We start from the raw sequence: 23,848 nt of genomic DNA, 5'->3' as shown, positions 1-23,848 counted from the left end.
CCGAGACTCCTCTCCCGCGGTCCCCCCGGCAGTCCTGGAAAAATGTTTATTTGTGTAACAAAGCGCCGGCTGGGGGGCGGGGGCTGCGGGGCGGGGCAGGGGCTCCTCCTCCGGGTTACTTCTTCTTTTTCTTGGCCACCTTGAGCCTCCCCTCGATCAGCCGCCGGGCCTGCCTCTTGATCTCGGCCCGCGAGGGGACGTAGCTGTGGTCCACGTCTGCGAACTGGAAGGTTTCTAGAAAGGAGGTCCAGGAGGAGGGCAGCTGCACTCTGCAGCCCCTCTGCTCCAGCGAACTCGCTTACAGTGCGGGCTTTGTTGGCCTGCATCCATCACCCGGCCAGCTATTAGCAATTTTTTCTTATTTTCTATCTTCCTGATGCCCTGGCATGTGGGGTCTTACAGACCCGGGGAGAGGCTGTCCCCTCGCAGGGCTAGCCAATCCTTAGAGACAGCAGAAGCCTCGCCCGCTGGGAGCGTCTCTCCTGCAAACCGAGCGATCCAGAGCACACACGCCTCAGCCCCCTATGTCACACTCTCACACCAGGTCAATAATCCTCCGCCTGAATCAACCCAGGCCCAGGCACCAGACAACTGGGGACGGCCCCTACACATCAAGCCCACTGGAATTATTCCAAAAGCCCATCCGAAGCTGTTTACCCTGCCCTCCCCTGCCTTTCCCACAGAAACCCCCATAAAGGCTCTGGCCTCGGCCTTCCCCCTGCTCCTCTCCGCTGCCTCGCGGGCAGTGATGCTCCCATGTGTCAGGAAAGTTAGTAAATTCTCCTTTTGACAGCAGCAGCCTCTCCATGTCCTCACTAAGTCCCTTCCGTGAATTAAAATGCCATGGGTACGAGAGACACACCTGTCTGTCCTCATAGCCCCCCTGTGCCTCTAGGCTGTCCTGGCCAGAAAGAACCATCTGCCACACGCCCCCTCCCCAGTGCCGGGCGGCCTGGCCCCCAGCCCCGAGCCTGTACCTATCACATCGTCCTCCAGGTCTTCAAAGCTGATCCTCTGGTTCTCCTTCTCCTTCAGAGTTGAGGACTCCAGGGTATCCCTCACCTTTGCGTTGACCTGCAGGGCACAGGGCACTGTCAGCTCCAAGGGTACATGGGACGAATAGGCACCCCCAGCCTCGGGCTACCTCCTCGGTCCTGGACAGCGCCTGCAGTCTGTCGGCCAGGTACAGGAGCTTTCCCTCACAGTATGCCAGCTTGCTGGACACGTCGAGGGTGTTGGAGAGCACTTCTTTCTGTAGGCCCGGAGAAGCGTCTCATCTCTACCCTGGCTTCTCCCAGGGACCCTCCGTGCAGACGGCTCCGCCCCACTGCGGCTGGTACCTGGGCTGTGGGCAGCGTGATGCCGATCAGCCGGGCGTAGAGGTTGTCAATGCCCATCTGGATGGTCAGCAGCAGCTTCTGGCTCTTGGTCATGTTGGAGTAGGCCAGCTGGAGCCTTTCTTCCTCCTCTCTCAGCATGTCCTTCATTTTCTTCTCGACAGACTTAAAGCTGTTGAGGACAGTGGGGAGCGAGGTGGCACAGAGTCGAGGGCAGGCGGCCACAGACCTGCGTCGGGTGTCGTGCTAAACTCGGGGGCTCAAGAGCTCAGCTGTGGGCACGTGGCATCGCCCGGCTGGGCCTTCGCCGCCCACCTGCCAGGCTACCCACAGGCCCGTTGGCAGCCGACACACTGGGCTCTGAGCCGGGCCCCGCCCACAGGGGCTGTTCACGAGGGCCCCACTGGGTGGCCCCGGGGGAAGGCAGGGGCCTCCTGGGGTACCTGGCGGAGCTGGGCGGCTGGCGGAACTTGAGCGCGGTCTCCTCCGCTTCCAGCTTCTTCATCAGGGCCTCCAGCTGCACCCGCCGCCGCTCGCAGCCCTCCACCTGCAGCCCGAGGTTCTCTTCCGTGGTCCTCTGAGCCAGGAAGCGGCCGGCGATGTCCTGGCCGGGCCCGTGGGGAGAGAAGCGGGTGTGGGCTGGGCAGGCATGGGCCCCCCCAGAACCGGTTTCTTCCGGGGTCCCCCCCAGCGGTCAGGAACGATGCTGACCGCGGCCAGGCACTGGGTGAAGCGCTTTATGTGAGGCCCCGCGTGTCGCTCACAGCACGAGCAGAGAGGGCAGACACCCCAAGGCAGAGGCAAGGAGATCACCCCTGAGAGACTGCCGGGGGCTCTGAGCCACTCGTCCAAAGTCAGGGCCGTGGATGGGAGCTAAGCTTACTAATAATAAAGCCAGATCGGATTAAACGGAAGGGCCAGGCAGTGTCAGCCTCTCATTGTGGTCCTGGCAGTTTAGGAAGGGACAGGATCGTAGGTGAAGGTCTCGGCATTTGGATCCTCCCTCCAGTCCCAGCGGGCCCTGTGTGGCCCTTGGAGTGTGGCTCGGATGTGCCAACCCTGTCCCGGCGTGCTCTCTACTCTCAGCCGTGAAGCCACGGCTCTGTGCCCACGTTCATTCAAGAGGTACCCGCGGCAGGCTTTGGGCTGGGGCGGGGGCCCCCTGCCTTCCACTCACACCCCAGAAGTGCCAGGGGGCAGTACCCAGAGGTGGGAGCATTGCACGGCCATCTTCACTTTCTCCACCAAAGCAGTCACGTCTGTCTGGTATTGGATATCAGCCTGGGAGGTCTCTCTTTTCCTCACTGGGCAGAGCAGAGGGGAAGGGTGGCCAGCATGCAGGAGGGTCACGGGAGCTTTGCCCGAGGCCATCAGACATCTCCTTGCGTGCCCAGCTGAGCGGGTGGCTGTCGGAGTTCCCTGCATTTTGCCCTGCTCCCCCCGCCCCCTCAGCTGGCCCTTCAGGGACGCCCCAGGGCAGCTCCATCCGGCGGGTGCCTGGCACGGGTGCTTCCTGGCACTTCTCAGAGGCAGCACGGGGACCCGGGGGGCTTGACACGACCCTTCTGAGGAATCACTGGGTGGTCGAGCCTTGGGAAGCCAGGGGACCGCACCGTTAAGTGCATTTCACAGCTGAGAAAACTGGGGGCTCGAGCACACTCAGCAGCAAGCCCAAGGTTGGGAGCAGTGCCTTGCAGAGTGGGCTGTGGCTGCTGGCACTCAGCCTCTGCGGGTTAGTGGGGACAGGCAGGGGCCCGTCTGTCTCCCTCGCCCCGGCAGCCCTCGCAGAGACCTGAGTCCCTGCCAGCCTTTTGGGACCCTGGCTGGGGGCGGGCAGAGAGCTGAGCGGTTACCTTTCAGGTTACCTTTCACGGTTTCTGCACCCATGAGGCTGGAGGGGAAGTCCAAGTCCCGCCGGCCCTGGGAGGAGGGGGAGGAGGGGATGAGCGACGTCTTCTGCGGGGGCGGGGCCTCCCGCCGCCGGGCGGTCCCAGCGTCCTGCAGGGACTCACCCTGCGGAACTTCTCGGTGGCCTCCTTCGTGTGGATCTTGTCGATCAGCTTCTTCTGCTGGTTGAGCCGGTTCTCCCGTGCCCTGCGTTCCTCGATGAAAGTCGCCTCCGCTTGCCTCATGTTCATCTGGGGACGCAGGCGGTGGGGCAGGGGTCCGTCTCACCACGGCTTCCGTGGTGCTAAGTCCGGCCGGCCGGCGGTTTCAGTCCCCATCTTCTAGGTTTGGGACTAGTGTTGGAAGCTCTTGGCTGTCCCCTTCGTTCTAACGCGCCCAGGCCCGCGGCTCTCGTAGTCCTTCCGGCCCTCCGTTCTCCTCTCTGGACGCTCTCCCACCTGGCCCCTGGGGGTGCTGCCTTCTGCAACTGCAGCCTCGGCTCAGGGACCCCGTTTCTCTCTGTAGCCTGGGCCCCCCCGCTGCCTCAGCCGGTTCCACTGACAACTCACTGGAGTGATGCCCCAGTCTAAAAAGGAAGTCAGCATCTTCCCCCAGGCCCCGTCTCTTCCCGAGTGTCCTGCTTTGGCGGCTAAATCTATCATCCCTCCACACCTGCCCTTGCGTCCTGCACGCTGCCCTCCCCACCCCCGTCCACATCTGACTTGGCCCCACACGTCATCGGGTGACCTTTAGAGGCTTTGGGGCCCCAGTGATGACCAGGCACCCAGCTCTACCGCTGGTCTGTTCCATGCAACCAGGATCTGGACTCTGCTCACCCTTAGCCTCTGCAGCCAGAGCATGGCCGTTTTTGAAACGCAAATTTCTCCTCCCAGAGCTCCAGGTTGGGTGGGGGGCCAGCACCTAAACCCCCCCCCCCCACCCCGCCCCACTGCCTCCACTGGTTCAAAGGCTCCCTTCCTCTGCACCTGCTCTGTTCCAGCCAGCCGTGCCTCCTTTGGCCCCGTTATGCCCCAGGACCTTGGTTGTCCTTCGTCCTCTAGGGTTGGGACCACTCGGTTATATGCAGAGCCCTACTTGAGCACTGCCTCCCTTAGCAGCTAAGGGCCCCCCAGTGGCCCCACATCACGCACATGTCTCTGCAGCACGGCCCAGTGGTTGTGTGACATTTCTTCATGGACCGCTGACGGTTCCATCAGGAGGAGGATGCACGCCTGACTTACAAGGGCTTTGAGGAGGCCTTGGTGCAGACCTGGTGAATGGATGGCCTCTGCCTGCACCGGGCTAACTCTCTCCCTCCTGTGTCTACCTCTTGGCTTCCATGTCCAGGGGCCTAGTGTGTGAGCAGAGCAGGCCAGCGAGGTGGCTGCTGGGTCCCTCCGGTGATGGTGGGTAGCGCAGGCTGTGAGTGTCCCTGCAGACCCTGGGCCAGACGGGTCAGAGACAGGGACCTGTGGGATCCCCAGGCTTGGGACTTGAGCTCACCTTGACCTCATCTGTAATCATCATGGCATCCTGGGACATGATGGTCATGTCTGACAGTTCTGAGCAGTAGTCACCCACGAGATTCTGCAGCTTGTCCAGCCCTGTGGGGTAGCTGGCCAGCTCCTGCATCGAAAGGGGCGGGAGCAGGTGGGCACAGAAACCGATGGCCCCGGGGCTCCAGGCCAAGCAGATGCTGCCCCTCACCCCTTACCCCAGACAGTGTGGGCCCTGAGGACACTGGAGGGTCCGGCCTGGGGCCCCAGCCCCCACCAGGCACAGAGCAGGGAAAGCCCCGTTTCAGGAGGGCAGACAGCATTTCCCTGGTGGGCCTTCCCGCTGCCCAGGACACTCAGACACACTTCCAAGGAGGCTGTGATGGGGGTGTGGCACCGGGTGAGCAGTGACTGTGCCCCACCCCGGGGGAGCCTGCGGCTGGGGAGTGGCTGCTGTCTGAAGCATAGCAGCGGGGCTCGAAATTCGGACGTGGGGTCAGAGACTAGGGCTCAAGGCCAAGGCTGCCCTGACCAGCGGGCTAGGGGGACTTGGGAAAGCCACTTCACTTCTGAGCGTGCCTACCTATTGATAATTGGTTCTTTCACAAGGCTGCTGTCAGAATCTATATGTAACGAAGTATTAAGCTCAGAGCCAGGCTCGTATATATCTAATATATCTTAAAAAAAATTTTTTTTAATGTTTATTTATTTTTGATGCAGACAGAGACAGAATGTGAGTGGGTTGGGGCAGAGAGAGAGGGAGGCACAGAATCTGAAGCAGGCTCCAGGCTCCAGGCTCCGAGCTGTCAGCACAGAGCCTGACGCGGGGCTCAAACTCATGAGCTGTGAGATCATGACCTGAGCTGAAGTCGGACGCTCAACCGACTGAGCCACCCAGGCGCCCCAATATCTAATATATCTTGACCCTTAGTCGTCTGTTGTTAATAACTACATAATGTAGAATTTCCCTAGTTTTTAAAAAAAATACAGATGACCCCAGGAGTTATTTTTAAAAACTGCGTATGTTCTGAAAAGAACATGCCCCCCGGGGTACATAATTGGTCACATGAAGGAGGTCTGGACCCCAGGTAACAGCCGGAGTGGGGTGGTGGGCCCAGGAAGGTGAGGTGTGCAGGGCCTCGGCTGAGTCTAGGAACAGGGGGCTGAGGCAAGAGGGACAGGCAGGAGGACCGTGACACCTGCCTGTGCAGCTTGGGCAGAGCCTGGGGGGCTGCGACCCCAGCCAGGAAGAGTGCCGGTGTCTGCCCATCCCACCACATCTCCACCTGTCACCTGGCTCGCTGCGCTGCCCTCCAGGACTCCCCCTGCCCCAGCCTTGGGGTGAGGGAGTGTGGACAACTTCCTCCTTCTCCCTGTGCCCCTCCTCCTCTCGGCACCAGGGCCCCCACCGTCCAGCCCTCCCATCTTCTGGTCCTCTTCCTCCCCATGAAGAGGCCTTCCCTCCCGGTGGGACTTGTGGCCCCTGGGGGCCTCCTCCAGGCCTCCTCTGCTGGGGGCAGGGCGGCTGGCTTAAAAGAGCTGGGCAGCAAGCTCCAGGTTACTGGCCTGCCGTCTATGAAGTCCCTCTGGGATGAGGGACCTTCTGAAGGCTCAGGGCCCATCTTTTGCCCTCGGAGGCCAGGCAACGATAAAGGATGGGGCAATATAAAAACCGAACCATCAAGTACGTGCAAGAAAACCCAAACAATTCTGATGTGTCCCATAATATGCCTTTTTGAAACAGCAAATTACACGTTCTTGATGGAATGTTTTCCACCTACAGGTGCAGGGTGTCCCTGCTCAGCTGGGGCCTAAAGCAGGGCTCTGTCCCAGAGGCAAACGGGCCTGGAGGAGAGTTGCAGCCCCCTCCCCACGGGAGGGGGTGGTGGTGGCAGGGGTGGCCCTGCCCCGGAGGCTGAGGTCCCCACTGAGATCCTAGCCCTGCGTGCAGGCTGGGGCCTGACACTCCCGCCCCCCGGGCCGGATGACCTCCCTGGGCTGAGGTGTGGGGCGAGGGGGCTCACTTTCTTCAGATAATCCAGCAGGTCCACGTACAGCAGGTAGATGTTCTGGCTTGCCGTGATCTTGATCACGGTCTTTTCAATGTTGTTCTCCAGCTGGCGGATGACCTGGGGGTCGCCCGAGGGCACACAGTGCTTTGGGACAGACCGCGTGGATGCCCACCTGGAGGCCGACCGGGGAGGCTGCGCTTTCTTCCAGGGAGGGTTTGCCCGTGTGGCTTTCTCCCAGCCCCGCTGCCCAACCGAGTCCCATCCCTCCCTCCCGGGGCCCCGCCTCCCGGAGGAGCTTCGCCCCTCCCACCGGAGGCCCCGCCCCGCCCGCCACCTGCCGCAGGCGCTGCTCCTCCTTGGTGTTGTCGGGCTGCCTCCGCAAACTAGCCAGCTCCAGCTTCATGCTCTCCAGCTTCTGCTCCCGCCGTCGCACCAGGTGGATCAGTACGTTGTGCACGTTCACGCGGTCGAAGACGTACTTTCGCAGCTTCTCCCGCGCCACCTGGGTCGGGGAGGGCACGGCCCGCGCGTGGGTGCGCAAGGGGCCGCGGGGACCGCGCACAGCGGGGCTGGCGGGGCGGGACGGGACCCCTGGGATTGGGAACTCGCTCTGCCCGCCACCGGCTCCGCAACGTGGTTTAGTGGTGGTGGTCGGGGTGGGGGTGGGGGGTTGGTGCGCTGGCCGGGCGAGGCCGAGGGATCCCTCCTGCCACCTTACCTCCATGGAGCAGCGGCAGTGTGCCAACCTCATGGGCACGTCCTTCCCGCAGGCCTTGGAGATGGTCTGCTGGTCATACTGCAGAGCGGTGGTGGCTGAGCTGGGACCCCCGTCTCCCTGTGTACCCCCAGCCACCAGTCCCTCCTTCCAGGCATTCTCCCCGGGCCTCTCTAGCCTGTGCTAGCCCAGCAGCGAGGGCCCATCCAGGCTATCCCAGCTCAGAAGTGATGGGAGTCAGGAGAAGAGGACCCAGGTCTCCCCTACATGGCCAGAGAGCCAGAGGGGCCCCTGCTGTAGGGGGAGCCCAGGAAAAGCTCCCCATCAGGCCCACCCTGCCATCTGGGGTGGGCGGTGGGGAACCTGCCCATCGGGCTTGCTGGAGTGACAGGTCCTGGGGAGCCCCTCCCCAAGATGCCCCCTGGCTCCCTAGAGATAAGAGCGCGAAAAGGGGGAGGTCCTTGTTGTCCCCTTGTGTGGGGGCCTGTTTCAGCATGTGCCCACCCCCAGCCCGTGGTCAGCAGGGAGGGGGGGCAGGGCTGCTCACCTTCTTGGCCAAAGCCCAGTCCTGGGCCCCACGGCGGATGGTGCTGTGCAGGAGAGCCAGCGTGGCTCTGTTCTTGACCGTCTTCTCCTTTACCGCCTGGATCTGCAGTGCCCGGCATTGCTCTGGTGGGGGGAGGGGGGGCACGGAGATGCTCCTTCCTGCCCCCACTCGAGGGCCACAGGCTTCACTGCCCAGCAGTGCTTGTCTGGATGGCTCTTTGTGATGGCTGTGCTGCGCAGTGGGGGACGTGAGGTGGCAGCCAGAGGTGGGCGCGTCCTGTGATCCCTTCCAGACCCAGTGGCCAGAGAACGTCCCCTCTGGCTTTGGGGCTCACTGTGCTCACAAATCTCCGTGAAGCCCCCTGCATGGCAGACCCTTTTGATCCCTCCTCTCAGGTCCGTTTTGGGGGGGGGTGGTGGCCGCTAGCCCTTGTTTGCCCTGGACTGGCCCTGTGTTAGATCTGAAAGCCCCTGGGCCCTGCATGGGGCCAGGCAGGCTGGTCCGGCTGGGTGGGGAGTGGGGGGGTGGAGGGCTCACCCTGGAGCCGAGTGATTGTCTTCAGCTCCTGGATCTGCCCCTCCACATCTGCCTCGCTGCATGCCTTCATGGTGGCCGTCAGGGTCCTCCAGGCCCCCGTGCAGCTCCCGCCCTCCCTGTCCTGGGCCTGTTCAACAGAGCCGCAAGCAGTTCACGTCCCCGGAATCTCAGCCCATTGTGATGGGGGCCGAGATTCTCAACCTCGGGGCCCTGGAGATCCCGGCCCACCCTGCCCCCTTTCTGTGCCCCCCGCCAGCCTTGGGGTTGCCCCCTGCATGCTCGGGTCAGCTGCTGTCTGCTCAGGAGCGCTGCCGGGGTCAAGGCACTTTCCATAGGGAAGTGATTTGTGGTGATTTGACACGGCACCCCGCGCCAGCCCCGTGTACCCTCCCCATCCCCTCCATACCCCAAGGCTGTCCTCCGCTGAGCCTCCTAAAACCTCTAATCTCTGCCTTATGGGATCTCCATTTCTTCACCCCACCCCAAGCTCACATTCCACACCCGGGGCGACCTGGCTCACGAGACCTCAGCTGTCAGCCCGGACGACCTCACCCCGCCCTGACCTCCACCTGCCGCCTGGAGCCCGCCCTGCTCCACCTCCACGTTCCTGGGGGCAATCCCCGGGTCTAGTTTCGATGCCGCTTACTTCAGGCGGGGTCGTGTGCAGCCCAAGCTTCCCGTGGGGTTAAGCGCTCCGAACACCTGCCAGCCTGGGACCCTGAGGGAGGCACACCGGATGGGTTGCTTTTTCCAGCGGCGCCGCATGGATTTGCAGGGGCCGCCACAGCCAGGTGGCAGGTGGCTGAAACAATGGCAATTGCTCGTCTCGCATCCTGGAGGCCAGGTGTTAGCAGAGCTGGCTCCTCCTCAGCTTGTAGGTGGTCATCTTCTCGCCGTGTCCCCACATGGCCGTCCCTCCGTGCGTGTCTGTGACCTCCTCTCCTAACAGGCACACAGGCCGGAGTGGATCAGGGCCCACTTCGTTTCAACACAACCATTTCTTTAAAGGCCTGATCTCCAAGTGCAGTCATGTTCTGAGGTCCTGGGGGTTAGGGGTCCAACATGTAAAGCTGGGGACCCCACTCATGACCATGGCCTTCACTCAGATATTGTCATGTGCAGGTCCTCCACGACCTCACACAGACCTTTTCGGCTTTCTGGTCATTGCCAGTTTTTTTTTTTTTTTTACAATTTATTTTTGAGAAACAGAGTGAGACAGTGTGAGTGGGGGAGGGGCAGAGAGAGAAGGAGACACAGAATCTGAAAGAGGCTCCAGGCTCTGAGCAAGCGGTCAGCACAGAGCCTGATGTGGGGCTCAAACCCATCAACCGCGAGATCATGACCTGAGCCGAAGTCGGACGCTCAACCGATGGAGCCACCCAGGCGCCCCAAGTCATTGCCAGTTTTTAAAAGGGGATTCCAGGGGCGCCTGGGTGGCGCAGTCGGTTAAGCGTCCGACTTCAGCCAGGTCACGATCTCGCGGTCCGTGAGTTCGAGCCCCGCGTCGGGCTCTGGGCTGATGGCTCGGAGCCTGGAGCCTGTTTCCGATTCTGTGTCTCCCTGTCTCTCTGCCCCTCCCCCGTTCATGCTCTGTCTCTCTCTGTCCCAAAAATAAATAAACATTGAAAAAAAAATTAAAAAAAAAAATAAAAGGGGAGTCCAGACCCATTTAAAACTCCAAGCTCAGCTTCTGCCCTCCCTCTGAGACCTCAGGGGGTTGGAAGGACCCGTCAAGGGCCTGGTCTGCTCCCTACAGTGCCAATTCTGCCCCCTGTCCTCCCAGGCCCTGAGGCCAGGCTGCTCACTGTCCCTCAATATTGCTTCTCCCTTCTTCCGCAGATGTACACCCTCTGAATTTTAGTGGGGCACAAGGTGGCCCAGAGCAAGGCTGTCCCCCTAGGCCCCTTGGCACCAGGGATATCATGGGACTCTGTTTTGGCCAATGGAGTGTAAGCACAAGTGGGAGGGAGCTGTCCTCCTCCCCAGGGACTGGCACTAGCACCGCTGTCCCCGTCTCGGACCACGAGGTGGGTCTGGAATAGAGGCCGTCACAGCAGGGAGCGGGCCAAACGGAGCCCGGGCCCCTGACGGCCTGTGGGTCCCGGACCACGCACTGGGACGCGAAAGAAAACTCAACCCCGGCCTGCTCCCCCCGGGGTTATCCCGGGCTTCCTGTCATTGTGCCTTCCCGCTAACAGGTCCCCTGCTGCACAGTAGGCGCACGATATTCTTTCGAACGACTGGCTAGGCCGAGAGGTACGGAAGCTGAGCCGGGGCTGGGGCGGCGTGGCCCTGTGCCTGTGTGTCCTCAGCGTTACTGGGAAGGTGGACTTGCCCAGGTTTTATGTGGTCTCTGCCTCTTCCTCTGCTGGGGGTGGGGTGGGGTGTGTGTCATCTTACCCACTCCAGAACTTGCCTGCCAAGCGGACGGAGCTTCTGCAGGCTAGCTCTGGCCTGCCCCCACCCCTCGCTTCCTCCTCCCCTGGAGAGAAGGACGGAGTCTGATAGGTGGGTTTGGAATGGCAGGCAGGCAGGCACAGCCGCTTCCTGCCCCTCGTCTCTTGGGAGCCAGGCGCTGATTGGCCCAACACCTTCTGCTCTGCCCCTCCGGGACTGGTTGTGTGAAAGTGGGTCCCATAGGACAAGGCCGTGGTGGTGGCCTTCCAGTGCCCGCAGGGCCTGATTCTGGGGCTCAGTGTTAGGAACTGCCCTGGCAGGTCCTCCCGTGTATGATGCTAAGGTGACATCTGTCTCTCATCTTGCTGCTTTCACGTGCTTCCCGAGGGCTGCAGAACTCAGGCTGGAGAAGGGCAAGGCATTTATTTGTCCAGCGACCCCCAGCAGCAGCTGTCACCTCTGACTGTGGGGGACGCCGGGGCCAGACAGGGAGTGTCAGAGCACCAGAGCATGCAGATGGCCCTCCCGCCAAGTGCCCAGAGCCTCTTTGACCCTCTGCAGCTCTCGGTGGCCACCGTGTTTCTCACTGCCCTATGGGAGCCAACCACCATGGGGACAGCCCCTCTGGTCTGACCTCCTGGGCCGGCGTGGAAGCAGTTTGCACAGGTTTGGCAGATCTGGCCACGCCTGTGTGCAGGGGACACCCGCTGGGTCACCTTAGGGTGTGGGGAGGGTCTTTGTGGGGGGAGAGGGCCAGTTTGGGGTGCAGACGCCCTGAGGGCTGTGTTCCGGAAGTCTTTGGCCCAGGTCTTCTGCGCCCCAGCTGGAGCTTTCCTAGCTGCGCCGATCTGTAAGAGACAAAGGGAGCCGACTAGAACCGCACCCGAAGCTGCTGACCAGGCCTGAGATCGGTCAGCTTGGCGTCTGGCCACTCTTCTCGGGGTGCCCACACTCCTCATTCTGCACTCCCCGCACCTCAGGGCCCCCGACCCCTCCTGCACGAAGGGCTCAGGAAGGTCTGGCGTGCCTCCCACTCCCGCCCTTGCAGGAGGGACAGGCCAGCAGGGAGAGGCCCTGTCCAGCCGGCACGTTGGACCCTGGGCTTGCCTGCCTCAGCCCCTGGCACTGGGCCCTCAGGTTCTGCTTCCCACTGCCCCCAGCCTCTCCCTTGTGCCCGGGGTCTTTGGGGAGCCGCCTGTCTCTAGAAGCCTCTCACCTGTGCCCAGGTCTTTGGGGAGCCGCCCCGTCTCCAGGAAGAGCCAGAGGTTGCTGCATCTACGCGACTCCACTCGGGTCACCCAATAGCTGGCCACTGAGCCTGTGACTGGGGACAGGGGCAGGGGCCAGTGGGCTGTGGGCCTGGGTCTCTGCACTTCTCAGGGAAAGGGGACCTGGGCAGATGGTGGCGGTGGACTCGGCAGGACGCCCACTGAGAACTGGGACCCCATCCCAGGAGGCAGGCCTCCCACCCCTGCCGAAGAGCCAGCATCCCCTCTGGCAATCAGGTGCATTTCCAAGGCCGTAGGCACAGGCCCCGGAGTACCCACCTACGGCCACCAGCACCTTCCACTGGAAGGGGTATGGGAACTTCCTCTGAAGGAACATCTGCAGGCCGAAGGTTGCACCGGTGCCTGCCAAGAGCCAAGGTCTCCGTCAGCCAGCCTGTCCACGAGGTGCTGAGCGCCCCCGGCACCTGTCAGGCTCCCGGCACCTGACGCCACCTGCCGGGGAGTCAGGGTGAGACAGGAGGGCGAGGTCTCTCCATACCCCAGGACACGGGGACCCAGCCTACCTGTGACAAAGGTGAAAATGCCCTTCACGAAGGCGCTCGACTGGCACGCGGCATACTCCCGGAGTCCCTGGGATGAGGGAGGGGGTTGAGGGCTCAGTTCCCCTCCCGCTTCCTTTACCGTCCCTCCCGTCCCTCCTTCGGGCCGTAAGGAAGGAGACCTCATCGTGAGGCCCTGAGGGCTTGGACACATCCCACCTGCCTGCATGTCCACCCAGGATGCCCCGGTCCCCACAGCAGGAGGCTCCCCCCCCTCTGTCCCTGTCCCTCTTCCCTGACGAGGACCCCTCCCCCCCCCCCCCCCCCCCCCCACGGATCCTCTACCCGCTCCGCTCAGGTCAGCTGCTGAGGTCGGGGGCCCGCGTTCCAGGCGGCCTTCTCACCGGGTGCTTGGCGGCCACAGCGTCGTCCACCCGGGACAGGCCCAGGTTCACCATGTCTGGCGGGTCACCGGGAGCCTGCGCGCGAGCCTGCGCAGGACCCGGCGGAGAGGGCGGGGCCGAACGGAAGGGCGGGGCCTGCGCAGGACCCGGCGGAGAGGGCGGGGCCGAACAGAGGGGCGGGGCCTGCTCAGGACAGGGCGGAGGGGGCGGGGCCGAACAGAGGGGCGGGCCTGCGCAGGATACGCGGAGGGGGCGGGAGCGAGAAGAGGGGCGGAGCCTGTGTCGGAAGGGGGAGGCGGGGGTGGGGGGGGCTAGGGTGCTGTGAGAAAGTGGGAAAGGGTGGGGGGTGATGGTGGATAGTCTGGGCGATGGGACTCAGGTGGCCTTTGAAGTAGAAGGGGAGTGAGGCTGGGTCCTGGCCAGGTCTTCTGGGGGAGATTGACCATCAGTTTAGGTCGCTGGTCAGAACGTTGAAGTCCCAGCTGGCACAGGGACCTGGGAATGGACAGATTCCCTGGGCTATTGGGTCCTGTGTGACATGTGGGCAGGTCTAGCTTACCTGTATGCCCCAGCCACGGTGGAGAAGCAAAGCTACCGCCTGGCCTGAGGAGGAGGCCAGGCCTGGGCTGTTTTCCTGACTCGGGGGCAGTGCCTGTCCAGTGGCCAAGGCTGGGCATTCTGGGTGAGGCAAGACCCCTCCTTTGAGGCTCCGGCCCTTTACTAAATGGTCATGTTGACCTTAAGAATGAAAGTTATTTTACCAGCAGATATGGGTCGATTGGGGAATAGCACAGAATTGCAATTTGGGATATGCAAGCGAGCGGCAAAACCACAGACAAGTCCAACAAAGGAGAGAAACATTATTTTATGGAGAAGAAGGAAATGGGAGGGGTCCTGAACCAAAGCCCACTGGAGAAAAGCAAGGGTTCAGGGTGGTGGAGACTTTTCACAGGCTGAGTTGCAGGGGCCTGGATTTCTTGTAGGAGGGGTGGTGTAGGTCTTTGCCCGTGGGGCCTGTAACTCGTGATTTCCCCCGATTGACACTGTATGGCGTGGCTCCTCTGTGGGCCGGGAGAGGCAGGGCTGACTCGGAGGATGGTAACCCTGTCCTCACCCCCGGACCCACTACCTTCACTTGCGTACACAACAGGGGAGGGTGGGCTGCAGGCTGGTGCCCCCGCCCCCTCCCCGGCACCCCAAGGAGGCCGTCCTGTGCCGTCCACACTCCCTTTGCCAGGATGGGCTTCTCCTGGTCTTCCTACCCCCTGCCTCCCACATGCCCACTCCTTAGAGTGTGTGCGTGTGCCTGTGCACGTGTGTGTGTGTGTGTGTGTGTGTGCGCGCGCTGACATGTCTGCGCGAGCCCCTCTTACCTGGACAGGGGCCTCCCTCCTGGCCCGGGGCCCTGGAGGGGAAGAGACGGAGGAGAGACACAAGGGTCCAGAGAGCAGGCCACCCCGTTTCTCTGCGCGTGCTGCTCCCTGGTTCCAGGTCGGGTACCCCACAGTGGCCTCTCACTAACGAGGTGGGGTCAGCCCCTCTCCTGCCGGGCTGTGCCCTCTTCTGGCCTGGAGGACACCATCCCCTTCCTCCTCCCCTCTGCTTCCTCCCCTCCTCACCTCCCTCTCCTCCCCCCTCTCCCCTCGTCCTCTCCTTTTCCCCATTTCTCTCCCCCTCCCCTCTTCCCTCCCCTCTCCTGCTCCCTCCTCCCCTCCCCTCCCCTCCTTCTCTCCTTCCTTCTCTCCTCCCACCCCTCCCCTCCTCCTCCTCCTTCTCCGATCCCCCCTCCCCTCTTCCCTCCCTCTTTCTCTCCTCTTCCTCCTTCTCTTCTCATTCCCATACTTAGTGTGGCTGCCCCAACAAAACCGGAGGCCCGGCACATGGGAGGATCTCCAGACCCCAGGTGGGGCAGCTGCCAGTGGGCCAGAGGCTGACTTGAGGCAACCTGGTGGTTGAGGTCGCCACCTGGCCCCACAGGTGCTCTCATGGGTGCGAGCTCTCGGGCCTGCCATCAGGTGCATGACACGTCACCCAGGTTTGGCAAGAGGAGGAGGCACGGGGGCCTGGCTGCTGAACAGTGGGGGCTGGGACGACCCAGGCCCGCAGAGCCCACGTCCTGACTGCCCTGCACACTGAAGCTGGGGCAGGTTCACGGTGGCCTGCAGCCTGTGGTCGGGGTGCTGAAGGTACCTGAGGGACAGGAGCATTGGAGGCAGCTGCCTGGTTTGGATTCCAGGTGAGGGTGGGGGCAGGGGCCCCTCCTGAAGCCCCAGGCAGAGATGCCCAGCCCTGACCCATTTCCTGGAGGGACACAGAGGGCACCCACAGATTAGGAGAAAGTGGGTCGTGTGTTTACACAGAAACTATGCGCACGTGGGTGGGGTGCAGGGGACCCTGAGAGTCCGTGCAGGAACCTAGAGCTGGGAGCAGCAGAGCTGACCCACCCAGGTCAAAGGGTGGAGGGGAGGACCGGTTCTAGAAGGTCGAGGTGAACTGTGTAGGTGAGGCCCCCAGTGACCATAGGGAGGATCTGGCCTCCGCCCTCCCAGCTCCTGCAAGGGCTCCCTGGGGTGGAGTCTGACTAGGCAGGGGGCCAGGGGGCCCTTGACATCATCAGCACAGTTCGGGCTCCCTCTGTGGTCAGCAGGGTGGAGGCACGGAGACCTGGAGACTGCTTCTCCCCCGAGGGCAGAGGTCTGGGGGCAGAGAGCAGTGCCAGGAACCTGACGGCTGGGCCTGGGGGAGACGGTCAGCAGCCCTGAGCCACCGAAACCAGTGAGAAGTGACTGGAAGGATCCTGGGGCTCCTGGATCGTCAGGAAGCTGGAGAACCAAGCCCGTAGGGTCTGGGACAGCTCTGGTGAGCGGAGATGGACAGAACAAGAACCTCCAAGGAAAGTGTTGGGTCTGAGCCACGCTGGGGGTGCCGGCTCCAACCAACCCCTGAGTCCCAGGGCTCCTCCCCGCAAGGCTCAGACCCCAGGGTGGGGGCAAAGGCGCTGCTGGGCAAGGTGGCAACCCCCACACCTGTCCCCTTGGCCTTCACAGCATGACGCTGGGAGGGGCCGAGGCAGGGAAGCCAGATGGCCCCTGGCCCACCAATTCTGTCCTCAGTGGCTGCTGGCTCGAGCTTGGCACAAGGGCAGGAGCAGGTGAAGGGTGCTCGGGGGAGCCCCGGTTCCTGCCTCCTGGGTGGTTGTGTTGCAGTTGGGCGGGGCCCAGGGCCCACCCCTCCACACAGCCTGCAGGGGAGGGGCTCCCCCCACCCTCACCCCTCCCTACCTCTCACCAGGAGCTGCTGGAAGTCCCTGCTTCCCTTTGAGAGGGGAGGAGATGGCCTCTTCATGGCCAGAGCCTTCCTTGACCCACAGTGGGGCCTCCTCCTCAGCCCGCAGGGCATCTCTGTCTGACTTGGCCCCAGGAGGCACACGGAAGAAAGGCCAGGGTGTGGTCCGGGTTTCGGAGAGCTCGCCTTCCCTGCATCTTTTCACATCTGGAGCTGGACCAGCCCTGGCAGAGTGGGCAGGGCATAGGGGCTCAGCTTGTCTGGGGCAGCCCTGGAGGGCAGACTGGCCCTTCCTGGATGGCACCCACCCCCGCAACACTGGGGCTGGGGCCCCGCTCCTCTGTGCCCCTGGTCTCCCCCGGGGGGATGAGAGGGCGATGCCACCTGCTCAGTGCCCACCCATCGTCAAGAAAGAGCCCCCCCCCCCCCCCCCCGCCCCAGCCCTGGGGCCAGGGTGTCTCTGCAGGTGAGGGGAGAGGGGGCTGCAGAAGCCATAGCCGGATGCACCCCTGCCTCCAGGGAGGCCACCCTTCAGTGCCTTGGGCCTTGTCTGTGCATGCCCACCCCCAGTGGGCTGTCTGTGCCCGGCTGGAGTTGGGGTGGGGCAAGAGGCAGGCTTCACGTGTACATTTTCTTTTTCCTGGAATTAAGTCTATGGCTCTGTCTGTGTCATAACCTGTGTTGTCTGTGAAAGCCAGGATGGCCTCCGGCAGCATGTGTCACTTCTGACAGTGTGGGGTTTACTTTGCGACCCCACAGCTCAGCCATAAGTGTGCGCGGGGGTCGGGCAGCCCCAGCTGGGGGAGACCCAGACCCGTTGACCAGTCACTTGGGACCCCCAGCCCCGGCAGCCACCGATGGCCTTTCTGTGGGTCCACAGAACAGGGTGGCTCGGGTCTCTGTGTCTCTGCACGACGTGCTCGAGGCTCATCAGCGACGCGGCCGGTCGGTCCTCGGTCCTCCCTGTTCTGGGCGCCGTCCCCAGCTCTGTGTTTGTCGTTCACTGCCGCCGAGCCCGCCTGCGGTTTGAAGCGGGTTTCCAGTCCCAGGACGACCACGCTCCCGGCGGGCCGGATGCCCCACCCGAGCCCCTCCTCAGCTCAGGGTCCAGCCAGCGGGGAGCACCCCCCCCATCTCCCCACGCACAGAGCCTGCTGTGTGTGGCTGTGGAGCACTGCCCTCCAGGGCGCTGGGCGGGCAGGACGGGGGAGGCCCGGCAGCTGCCCCCTGCGTGCACTCTGGGGGGCTCGGGTGACGAGGCTGCGGCCTCGAGGGCCTGCTGCGGCCACGGACAAGGCAGGCTGAAGCCACCCACACAGCCCGTGCCCCGGCCGCGAGTGCTGCGGTGTCTCCGGAGGCCACGGTGTGTAGCGCCCCCCGCTGGCCGACGTGACTTTCCTCCCTCGTTCATCCGCAACTGTGAACAGAGAACCCCCTGTGGGGCCTCAGAAGCCAACGGGCCACCAAGAGCTCCCGCTGTCACCGAGTTTATAGCATGTGCAGCAGGAGGAGAGTAAATAAACACGGAGGAAAACGTTAAGCTCAAAGCCCGGAGGAAACAGACCAGGGGTGGGGTGCACGCTGGGGTGGGAGGAGGGCTGCTTGGAGGAGGCAGAGGCCGGAAGCCGCCCCGGGAGCAGCAGGCTCCCGCAGGTGCTGGAAGGGCCACAGGGCCAGGGGGCCGATGCCGCCGGAGGCTGGGTTTCATCCCAGGTGCCCCGGCGGACGACTCGGGGGCGGACGACTCGGGAGGGTCGTAAGCAGGGATGCGCCAGATCTGTGCCCCTCAGGGTTCGCTCCTGCCACCACGGTGTGGAGAGCACGTCCCGGGGGGCGAGGAGCAGGGGGGCCGGCGGGTGGCCGAATGGCACTCAAGACCCCGGTCAGGGGCACGCCGGTGGCAGGTGTGTCTTCTGTGGGTTGGGGCGCTGTCTCACACCGCTGAGGCTCCTCAGGGGGGTCTGTCCCTCGGTCCTCGCTGGCTGGAGGAAGGACTGATGCACTACCCTGGCATAGCAGTCCTGTGGCTGGAGGTCACGTCTGTCCTGCCCCCACCCTTTCCTTGGAGCTCTGGACTTGGGGCCTGGGGACTTGGGGACGTGGGGACTTGGAGCTCTGGACTTGGGGCGTGGGGACTTGGGGTGTGGGGATTTGGGGCCTGGGACTTGGGGGCTTGGGGACTTGGGAGCATGGGGACTTGGGGCTTGGGGACTTGGAGCTCTGGAGTTGGGGCCTGGGGACTTGGGGGCTTGGGGGCTTGGGAGCATGGGGACTTGGGGCTTGGGGACTTGGAGCTCTGGAGTTGGGGCCTGGGGACTTGGGGGCTTGGGGACTTGGGAGCATGGGGACTTGGGGCCTGGGGACTTGGAGCTCTGGAATTGGGGCCTGGGGACTTGGGGGCATGTGGACTTGGGAGCATGGGGACTTGGGGCATGGGGACTTGGGGTGTGGGGACTTGGGGGCCTGGGGACTTGGAGCTCTGGAGTTGGGGCGTGGGGACTTGGGGACTTGGCACTCCTTTGGCCTTCCTGTTCCCCAACCCAAGGGGAGTGTTTTTGGGGAAGATCTTGGAGCTTGTGCGTGTGTGTTTTAAACAAGGTATGATTTACGTACGGTAGGACTCACTTTCTGGGGACAGATCTGCGGGTTTTGATAGATGCAGGCACGTGGCCACCAGGGTCCGGGCTCCAAAAGTGTCCGCGTGCCCCTCTGCCCTCCGCCGCCCCGCCACCCCTGTTCTTGCCACCAGAGCAGCTTCTGTCCCCAGGGATGTGCCTGTTCCGGAGAGGCTTCTGTCACTCAGCCAACGCATCTGGGATTTGTCTAAGCTCTTTGCCCGAGCGGATGGTTTGGGCTTTTCACTCGCTCCCGGCACGGAGGGACCCCACCCGTCCACTTACCCGCTGAAGACGTTTGCTTGTCTCCGCTTTTTACTGGTTGTGAACAGAGCCCTCCGAACATCCGCGTGCGGGTTCATTTCTCTTGCGTCAGTGCCGAGGTGCGCGACTGCCTGGCACAGGACCGTCTCCCTTTGTGAGAATCTGCCACACCGTTTTCCAGGGTGGCGCCTGGCGTTTCCCGCCCAGCGGCCGCAGGAGGGTGGATTTGCAGGCGGCCCTGCCACCTGAGGGCCGCGCAGCGCGTCTCGCGTCTCCGAGCGGCTCCCCCTTCCTGTCCCCTGACTGGTGGGCGTGTTTTCACGTGCTGACTTTCCTCCTGATGTTTTCTTTGGTGAAGCGGTTTTTGAAATCTTTTGCCTGTTTTTTTTTTTTTTTTCTAACTTGGATTGTTTGTTTTTCTTATCATTGCGTCTGTCTCGAGTTCTTTATACATTCAGGATTTAAGCCCTTTATCAGATGTGTGTTTTGAAAATATTTTCATGGGAAGGCTTTTCCTGTGTTGTGCCCAGTGACTCTGGGGCCTGGCCGCACTCGAAAGCACCCCCCCTCCCACCCTCCACCCACCCCAGCAGGGGGACCCTTCCACTCTGAAGCACTCAGTAGTGTCGGCCCTCCCTGGGACCCCTGCCCCCGATCAGAGGTGTCGGGGCGCTGTGACCCCAAGGACACAGGGTGATCGCAAGTAGTGTCTCTGGGTGCTCTGCGTGTGTGCACACAAGAGGTCACTGGGGAGCCCCCACCAGCCCATGGCGCCTCCTTGGCGATGCTGACGCCTACAGGCTTATGCAACCCTTGATAAGGTGGTTGTGATACCATAATCCACCCAGACTGGCGGCTCAGCTCCACCCTCCAGACGGGCTGCTGGAGGCCCAGTTGGTGGCTGGGTAGGGGGCGGTGGGGTCCAGAGTGAGGGGCACCCAGGCCTCCGACGTCCCCTCTGTCACAGCTGGCCCGGGCAGGCTCTGCTCCTAGGTGAGGCCCTGAGGCCTGGCCGATGGCGACTCCGTTGCAGTGTGGGGAGGAGGGACTGAGGACTTTCGGGGCCCAGACCTTGAGTGGGACCCTCTGGCTGGAGCATCCCCAAGAGGGTCCCGAGCCCCAGTCAGGCTGGAGGTGGATGGAGGCCAGGATGATGTCTCTGCTTCGTCCTCGGCCACTGCCTGGCAGGCCTGGGGCACAAATCAGGGTCAGAAGAGGGGAGAGCTCACCTCTCTGGGGCCCTCCAGGAAATGACCCCTGGGGCGGGGGCGGGGGCGGGGGGGGGCGCTCTTGAGTGATCGTGCCAGACAATGGACAAAGGGGACTGGGGTTTCCAGAGCCAAGTGCCTTCTGAGCCCAGCTGGTGGGCCGGGCTATAAAGCCTGGCCTCCTGGGGCTCCGACCGAGCCCGAGGGCAGACATGGCGGCCAAGTGCGTCCTCCTGGGCCGCGTCCTGGTGCTGCTCTGGGTGTCCGTGGCTTGGGCCGAGGTCCTGGTGCAGCCCGATTTTGATGCCAAGAAGGTAACAGAGGCCGCTGCACTGTGCCATAGGTGGGGTGGGGGCTGAGCCCACGGCAACGCTCCACCACGGGGTGACGGCTGCCGCTGCTGGCCACGGGCGCCTGCTCTGTGCCTTGGGCCTGCAAACCTGGGGGTCGTCTCTCCATTTCATCCTGAAACGACCCCGTGGGGATAATTACTGAGCCATTTCACAGCCGGGGGAAGTGAGGCCACGCGACCCGCCCAGGTAGGTGGCAGAACAGGGGCTCGGACCAAGAGACAGGTGCTCAGAGACCCCTGGCCGTGTAGTTCCCGACAAGCCCGTGTGGCCACGTGGCTTTGGGGCCCTGGGGCCCAGGGCAAGGGGGTCTGGCCTGGCGGCCACCGAGCTTCCTTACAGTTCTCAGGCCGCTGGTACGTGGTGTCCATGGTCTCCGACTGCAAGGTCTTCCTGGGCAAGAAGGGCCATCTGCTGATGTCCTCCAGGGTCGTCAAGGCCACGGCAGGCGGCAACCTCAGCGTCCACATGGAGATCCCCCGGTGAGTGTGGTGGGCCGGGGTGGGGGGCGGGGTGGGGGCGAGCCGGGCCGGCGGCCGGGAGTGAACACCGGGCCTGCACCCCCAGGGCTGACGGCTGCAACCAGGCGGACGCCGAGTACCTGAGGGTGGGCTCCCAGGGCCACTTCAGAGTCCCAGGTGGGTCCTGCCCCGCCCGCCTTCAGGGGCCCCTGACGCGGCTTCTCCGTGGGGTGACCCGGACCACCCCCCGGCGCCATCTCCTGACCGCGCCCTCGCCCTCCGCTCTCTGCCCCTCCCTGGGGCCCAGACGCGGAGGCCGGTGGGGGTGGGGGTCGGCGCCCGGGCCCCGAGCACTTGGCCACGGCTGGCCGGCTTACCTCCTCTGCAGCCCTGGGCTACCTGGATGTGCGTGTCGTGGACACCGACTACAGCTCCTTCGCCGTGGTCTACATCTACAAGGAGCTGGAGGGGGCGCTCAGCACCATGGTGCAGCTGTACAGTGAGGCCCCCCCCCCCCCCCCCGCCTCTCCTCCCCACCCAGGCCCTGCCCCTTCGGGACCGGCCTCCCCTCAGCCATCTCCCCCAAGTCCAAGCCGAGAAGGACCGGGGGTGGGGTGGTGGGCCCCCACAGCTCTTCGGATGGGTCGAGGTTGGCTCGAGGGGCCTCTGGGGCCCAGGCACCCGGGCGGAAGCTCGGGTACCTCTCTGGCCCCCTGTGGGTGGGGACCCCCCCTCCCCCTCCCCCTCCCCCTCCCCTGCCCGGCCCCACTGCCTGAGAGCTAAGTGGGGGCTGAGATCCTGCTTCGCTTTAATTTCTGAGGGCCTTGGCAGAGCGGGCCAGGGGCTCCCCAAGGTGCAGAGGTTGGGGTGAGGGCTGGAAGCTGGTTTCGGGAGCCCGAGGGATGTGGGGCCCAGGGGGATGTGGCCCTGGGAAACAGCCAGGCCATCCCAGTCTCCCAGACGCTCTTGTGTGAATTAGGAAAGGACACCCCTCTGGGTGGCTTCCAGTCCCCACTGGGCTCTCAGCCAGGCAGGCACTTTTGTGCAGTGCACAACCTGCGCAATCTTGGGTGGCGAACCTGCTCCCAACTCTCAAGGAAGGGACCTCTGTCTCCCCTGCCCCCCACCTCCGTGAGCCACAGAGCTCACAGTGGCCCTGCTCTGCCCCAGGCCGGACCCAGGAGGCAAGTCCCCAAGCTGTGAAGGCCTTCAAGGACTTCTACCCCACGGTGGGGCTCCCTGACGACATGGTGGTCATGCTGCCCAAGTCAGGTACACGGGCCAGGGTCTACGCAGTCCCCAGCCCCCAGCCCCCTTCCCGGCTAGGTTGGCAGGCCCTCGCCCTCCTGCCCGCAGCCCCTCTTTCCCCACAACACACACTGCAGAAGAGGTTTCAGGCAGCTGGGAAGGGAGAGTTTTTCAGAGGGTGGGGCTGTTTGGGGGCCCGGGGCCCCCAGGGGTTAGGGGCTGCAGGAGGCTGTGGGCAGTCCCGGCCGGCCCAGCCTCACCACTATCTTCCTTCCCACAGACACATGCTCCTCTGGGGACAAAGAGGCTCCCTGACTCCTCGGGAGACCCACCGTGGCCCTTCCCAGGTAGGATGGAGATGGGGTACGTCCTCTGTCCTGTTGTCCGGCACCTGTCCGGGCAGCTCCTGGCCACCCCTCTGTCTGCCTGTCACCCTGCCTCCTGCTCTGCACGTGCCGACCCCACCCCCCACTCCCTCCTACCCCCTGTTCGGCCTGGCCGTCCACTCTTGTGATTCAGGCCTCAGCTCACATGTTACCTCCTCCAGGAAGCTTCCTCTGACTTCCTACGGCTGCCATAACAAATCACCACATACCGGTGGCTTCAAAGGACAGAAATGTATCCCCTCTGCCATTCTGAGGCCGCAGGTCCAAAGTCAAGGAGGGGGCAGGCCTGGCCCCTTCTGGAGGCTCCAGGGGAGAACCTGGCCTCTCCCGGCGTCTGGTGGTGTCGGAGGTCCTTGGCGTCCCTTGGCTTGTGGACCCGTCCCTGCCACCTCTGCCTCGGCTGTCACATGGCCGCCCTCCCTCTCTGTGTCCGTGTTCGAATTTCCCTCTTCTTACGAGGACACCCGTCACGGGATGTGGGGCCCGCCCTCAACCCAGGGTGGTCTCGTCTCGGTCCTTAACCGATCACATCTGCAAAGACCCAGACTCCAAGTAAGGTCCCGTTCTGAGGTCCTGGGTGGACGTGAATCTGGGGGGACGCTGTCCGGTGTGCTGTGTGTCCCCACAGTGTGTGGCTCCTTCCCTGGGGTGCTGGGCCTGGGATCTCAGTCTCTCCGGGAGAGTCTCATGAGGTGGGCGCTGCCCGCCATCTTCTCGTTCACTGCCGTCACGGGGCTGGGTCCCAGGAGCCCTTGGGACATGGACGCGGGTGGACTCTTGGGGACACCCTCCCCCAAAGGGGTCACCAGGAACCCGTGCCGCCCCTTACCAAGTTCGTAGTGCAAAACTTGGGAACCTACGTTAGACGATAGATGACAGGTGAGACGTGACAGTCCTGCAGCGTGGGAGGCCACCCTGCGGCCGCCCTGGC

At 63.5% G+C, this 23,848-nt stretch overlaps 3 protein-coding genes across 11 annotated transcripts in view; 1 reads left to right on the top strand and 2 right to left on the bottom strand.

Annotated features, from left to right (window-relative positions):
* LCN15 (lipocalin 15) overlaps positions 1-23,848 on the top strand; it is a 28,911-nt gene that overhangs the window by 1,099 nt on the left and 3,964 nt on the right. For 2 of the 6 annotated variants that reach the window (XM_047831380.1, XM_047831378.1), the window contains exons 1-6: positions 20,173-20,257; positions 21,165-21,304; positions 21,390-21,460; positions 21,672-21,782; positions 22,454-22,555; positions 22,812-22,878. In XM_047831380.1, coding sequence (XP_047687336.1) covers positions 21,192-21,304; positions 21,390-21,460; positions 21,672-21,782; positions 22,454-22,555; positions 22,812-22,846 — 432 coding nt within the window. In that variant the 5' untranslated portion in view covers positions 20,173-20,257; positions 21,165-21,191 and the 3' untranslated portion in view covers positions 22,847-22,878. Of the gene's footprint in view, positions 1-15,930; positions 15,960-20,125; positions 20,258-21,164; positions 21,305-21,389; positions 21,461-21,671; positions 21,783-22,453; positions 22,556-22,811; positions 23,064-23,848 lie in introns of those variants that run through there. The other 4 variants (XM_047831379.1, XM_047831381.1, XM_047831376.1 and 1 more) reach the window with 4 other exon arrangements.
* On the bottom strand, positions 32-9,779 carry CCDC183 (coiled-coil domain containing 183). 4 transcript variants are annotated; one of them, XM_047831371.1, is made up of 15 exons: positions 9,178-9,779; positions 8,532-8,658; positions 7,995-8,116; positions 7,451-7,528; positions 7,067-7,234; positions 6,745-6,849; positions 4,728-4,850; positions 3,350-3,475; positions 3,191-3,257; positions 2,541-2,641; positions 1,781-1,941; positions 1,341-1,509; positions 1,145-1,252; positions 978-1,074; positions 32-234 (listed from the first exon to the last, which is right to left on the bottom strand). In XM_047831371.1, the coding sequence occupies exons 2-15, from the start codon at positions 8,599-8,601 to the stop codon at positions 116-118; spliced, it is 1,614 nt and encodes a 537-aa protein (XP_047687327.1). In that variant the 5' UTR covers positions 8,602-8,658; positions 9,178-9,779; the 3' UTR covers positions 32-115. The 4 variants fall into 4 exon arrangements, with proteins under 4 accessions (XP_047687327.1, XP_047687328.1, XP_047687329.1 ...); XM_047831372.1 differs by having other exon boundaries at positions 3,203-3,257; XM_047831373.1 differs by lacking the exon at positions 1,145-1,252.
* On the bottom strand, positions 11,333-13,257 carry TMEM141 (transmembrane protein 141). Its single transcript, XM_047831383.1, has 5 exons — positions 13,101-13,257; positions 12,721-12,787; positions 12,476-12,559; positions 12,145-12,252; positions 11,333-11,776 (listed from the first exon to the last, which is right to left on the bottom strand). The coding sequence occupies exons 1-5, from the start codon at positions 13,152-13,154 to the stop codon at positions 11,763-11,765; spliced, it is 327 nt and encodes a 108-aa protein (XP_047687339.1). The 5' UTR covers positions 13,155-13,257; the 3' UTR covers positions 11,333-11,762.

This window comes from Prionailurus viverrinus, chromosome D4, assembly GCF_022837055.1.
Source record: "Prionailurus viverrinus isolate Anna chromosome D4, UM_Priviv_1.0, whole genome shotgun sequence".
Classification (NCBI taxonomy): Eukaryota; Metazoa; Chordata; class Mammalia; order Carnivora; family Felidae; genus Prionailurus; species Prionailurus viverrinus.
This window is presented reverse-complemented; position numbering and strand designations above follow the sequence as displayed.

Excerpts from the sequence above, each read along its gene's own strand:
- CCDC183 (XM_047831371.1), bottom strand. The coding sequence starts at position 8,601 with ATGAAGGCATGCAGCGAGGCAGATGTGGAGGGGCAGATCCAGGAGCTG. Across the intron at positions 4,851-6,744 it reads TGCTGGATTATCTGAAGAAA|GAGCTGGCCAGCTACCCCAC; the intron begins GTGAGCCCCCTC and ends CTTTCGATGCAG. Across the intron at positions 3,476-4,727 it reads TGATTACAGATGAGGTCAAG|ATGAACATGAGGCAAGCGGA; the intron begins GTGAGCTCAAGT and ends CTGCGTCCCCAG.
- TMEM141 (XM_047831383.1), bottom strand. The coding sequence starts at position 13,154 with ATGGTGAACCTGGGCCTGTCCCGGGTGGACGACGCTGTGGCCGCCAAG. Across the intron at positions 12,788-13,100 it reads CTGTGGCCGCCAAGCACCCG|GGACTCCGGGAGTATGCCGC; the intron begins GTGAGAAGGCCG and ends CCCTCATCCCAG. Across the intron at positions 12,253-12,475 it reads GAAGGTGCTGGTGGCCGTAG|TCACAGGCTCAGTGGCCAGC; the intron begins GTGGGTACTCCG and ends CCCTGTCCCCAG.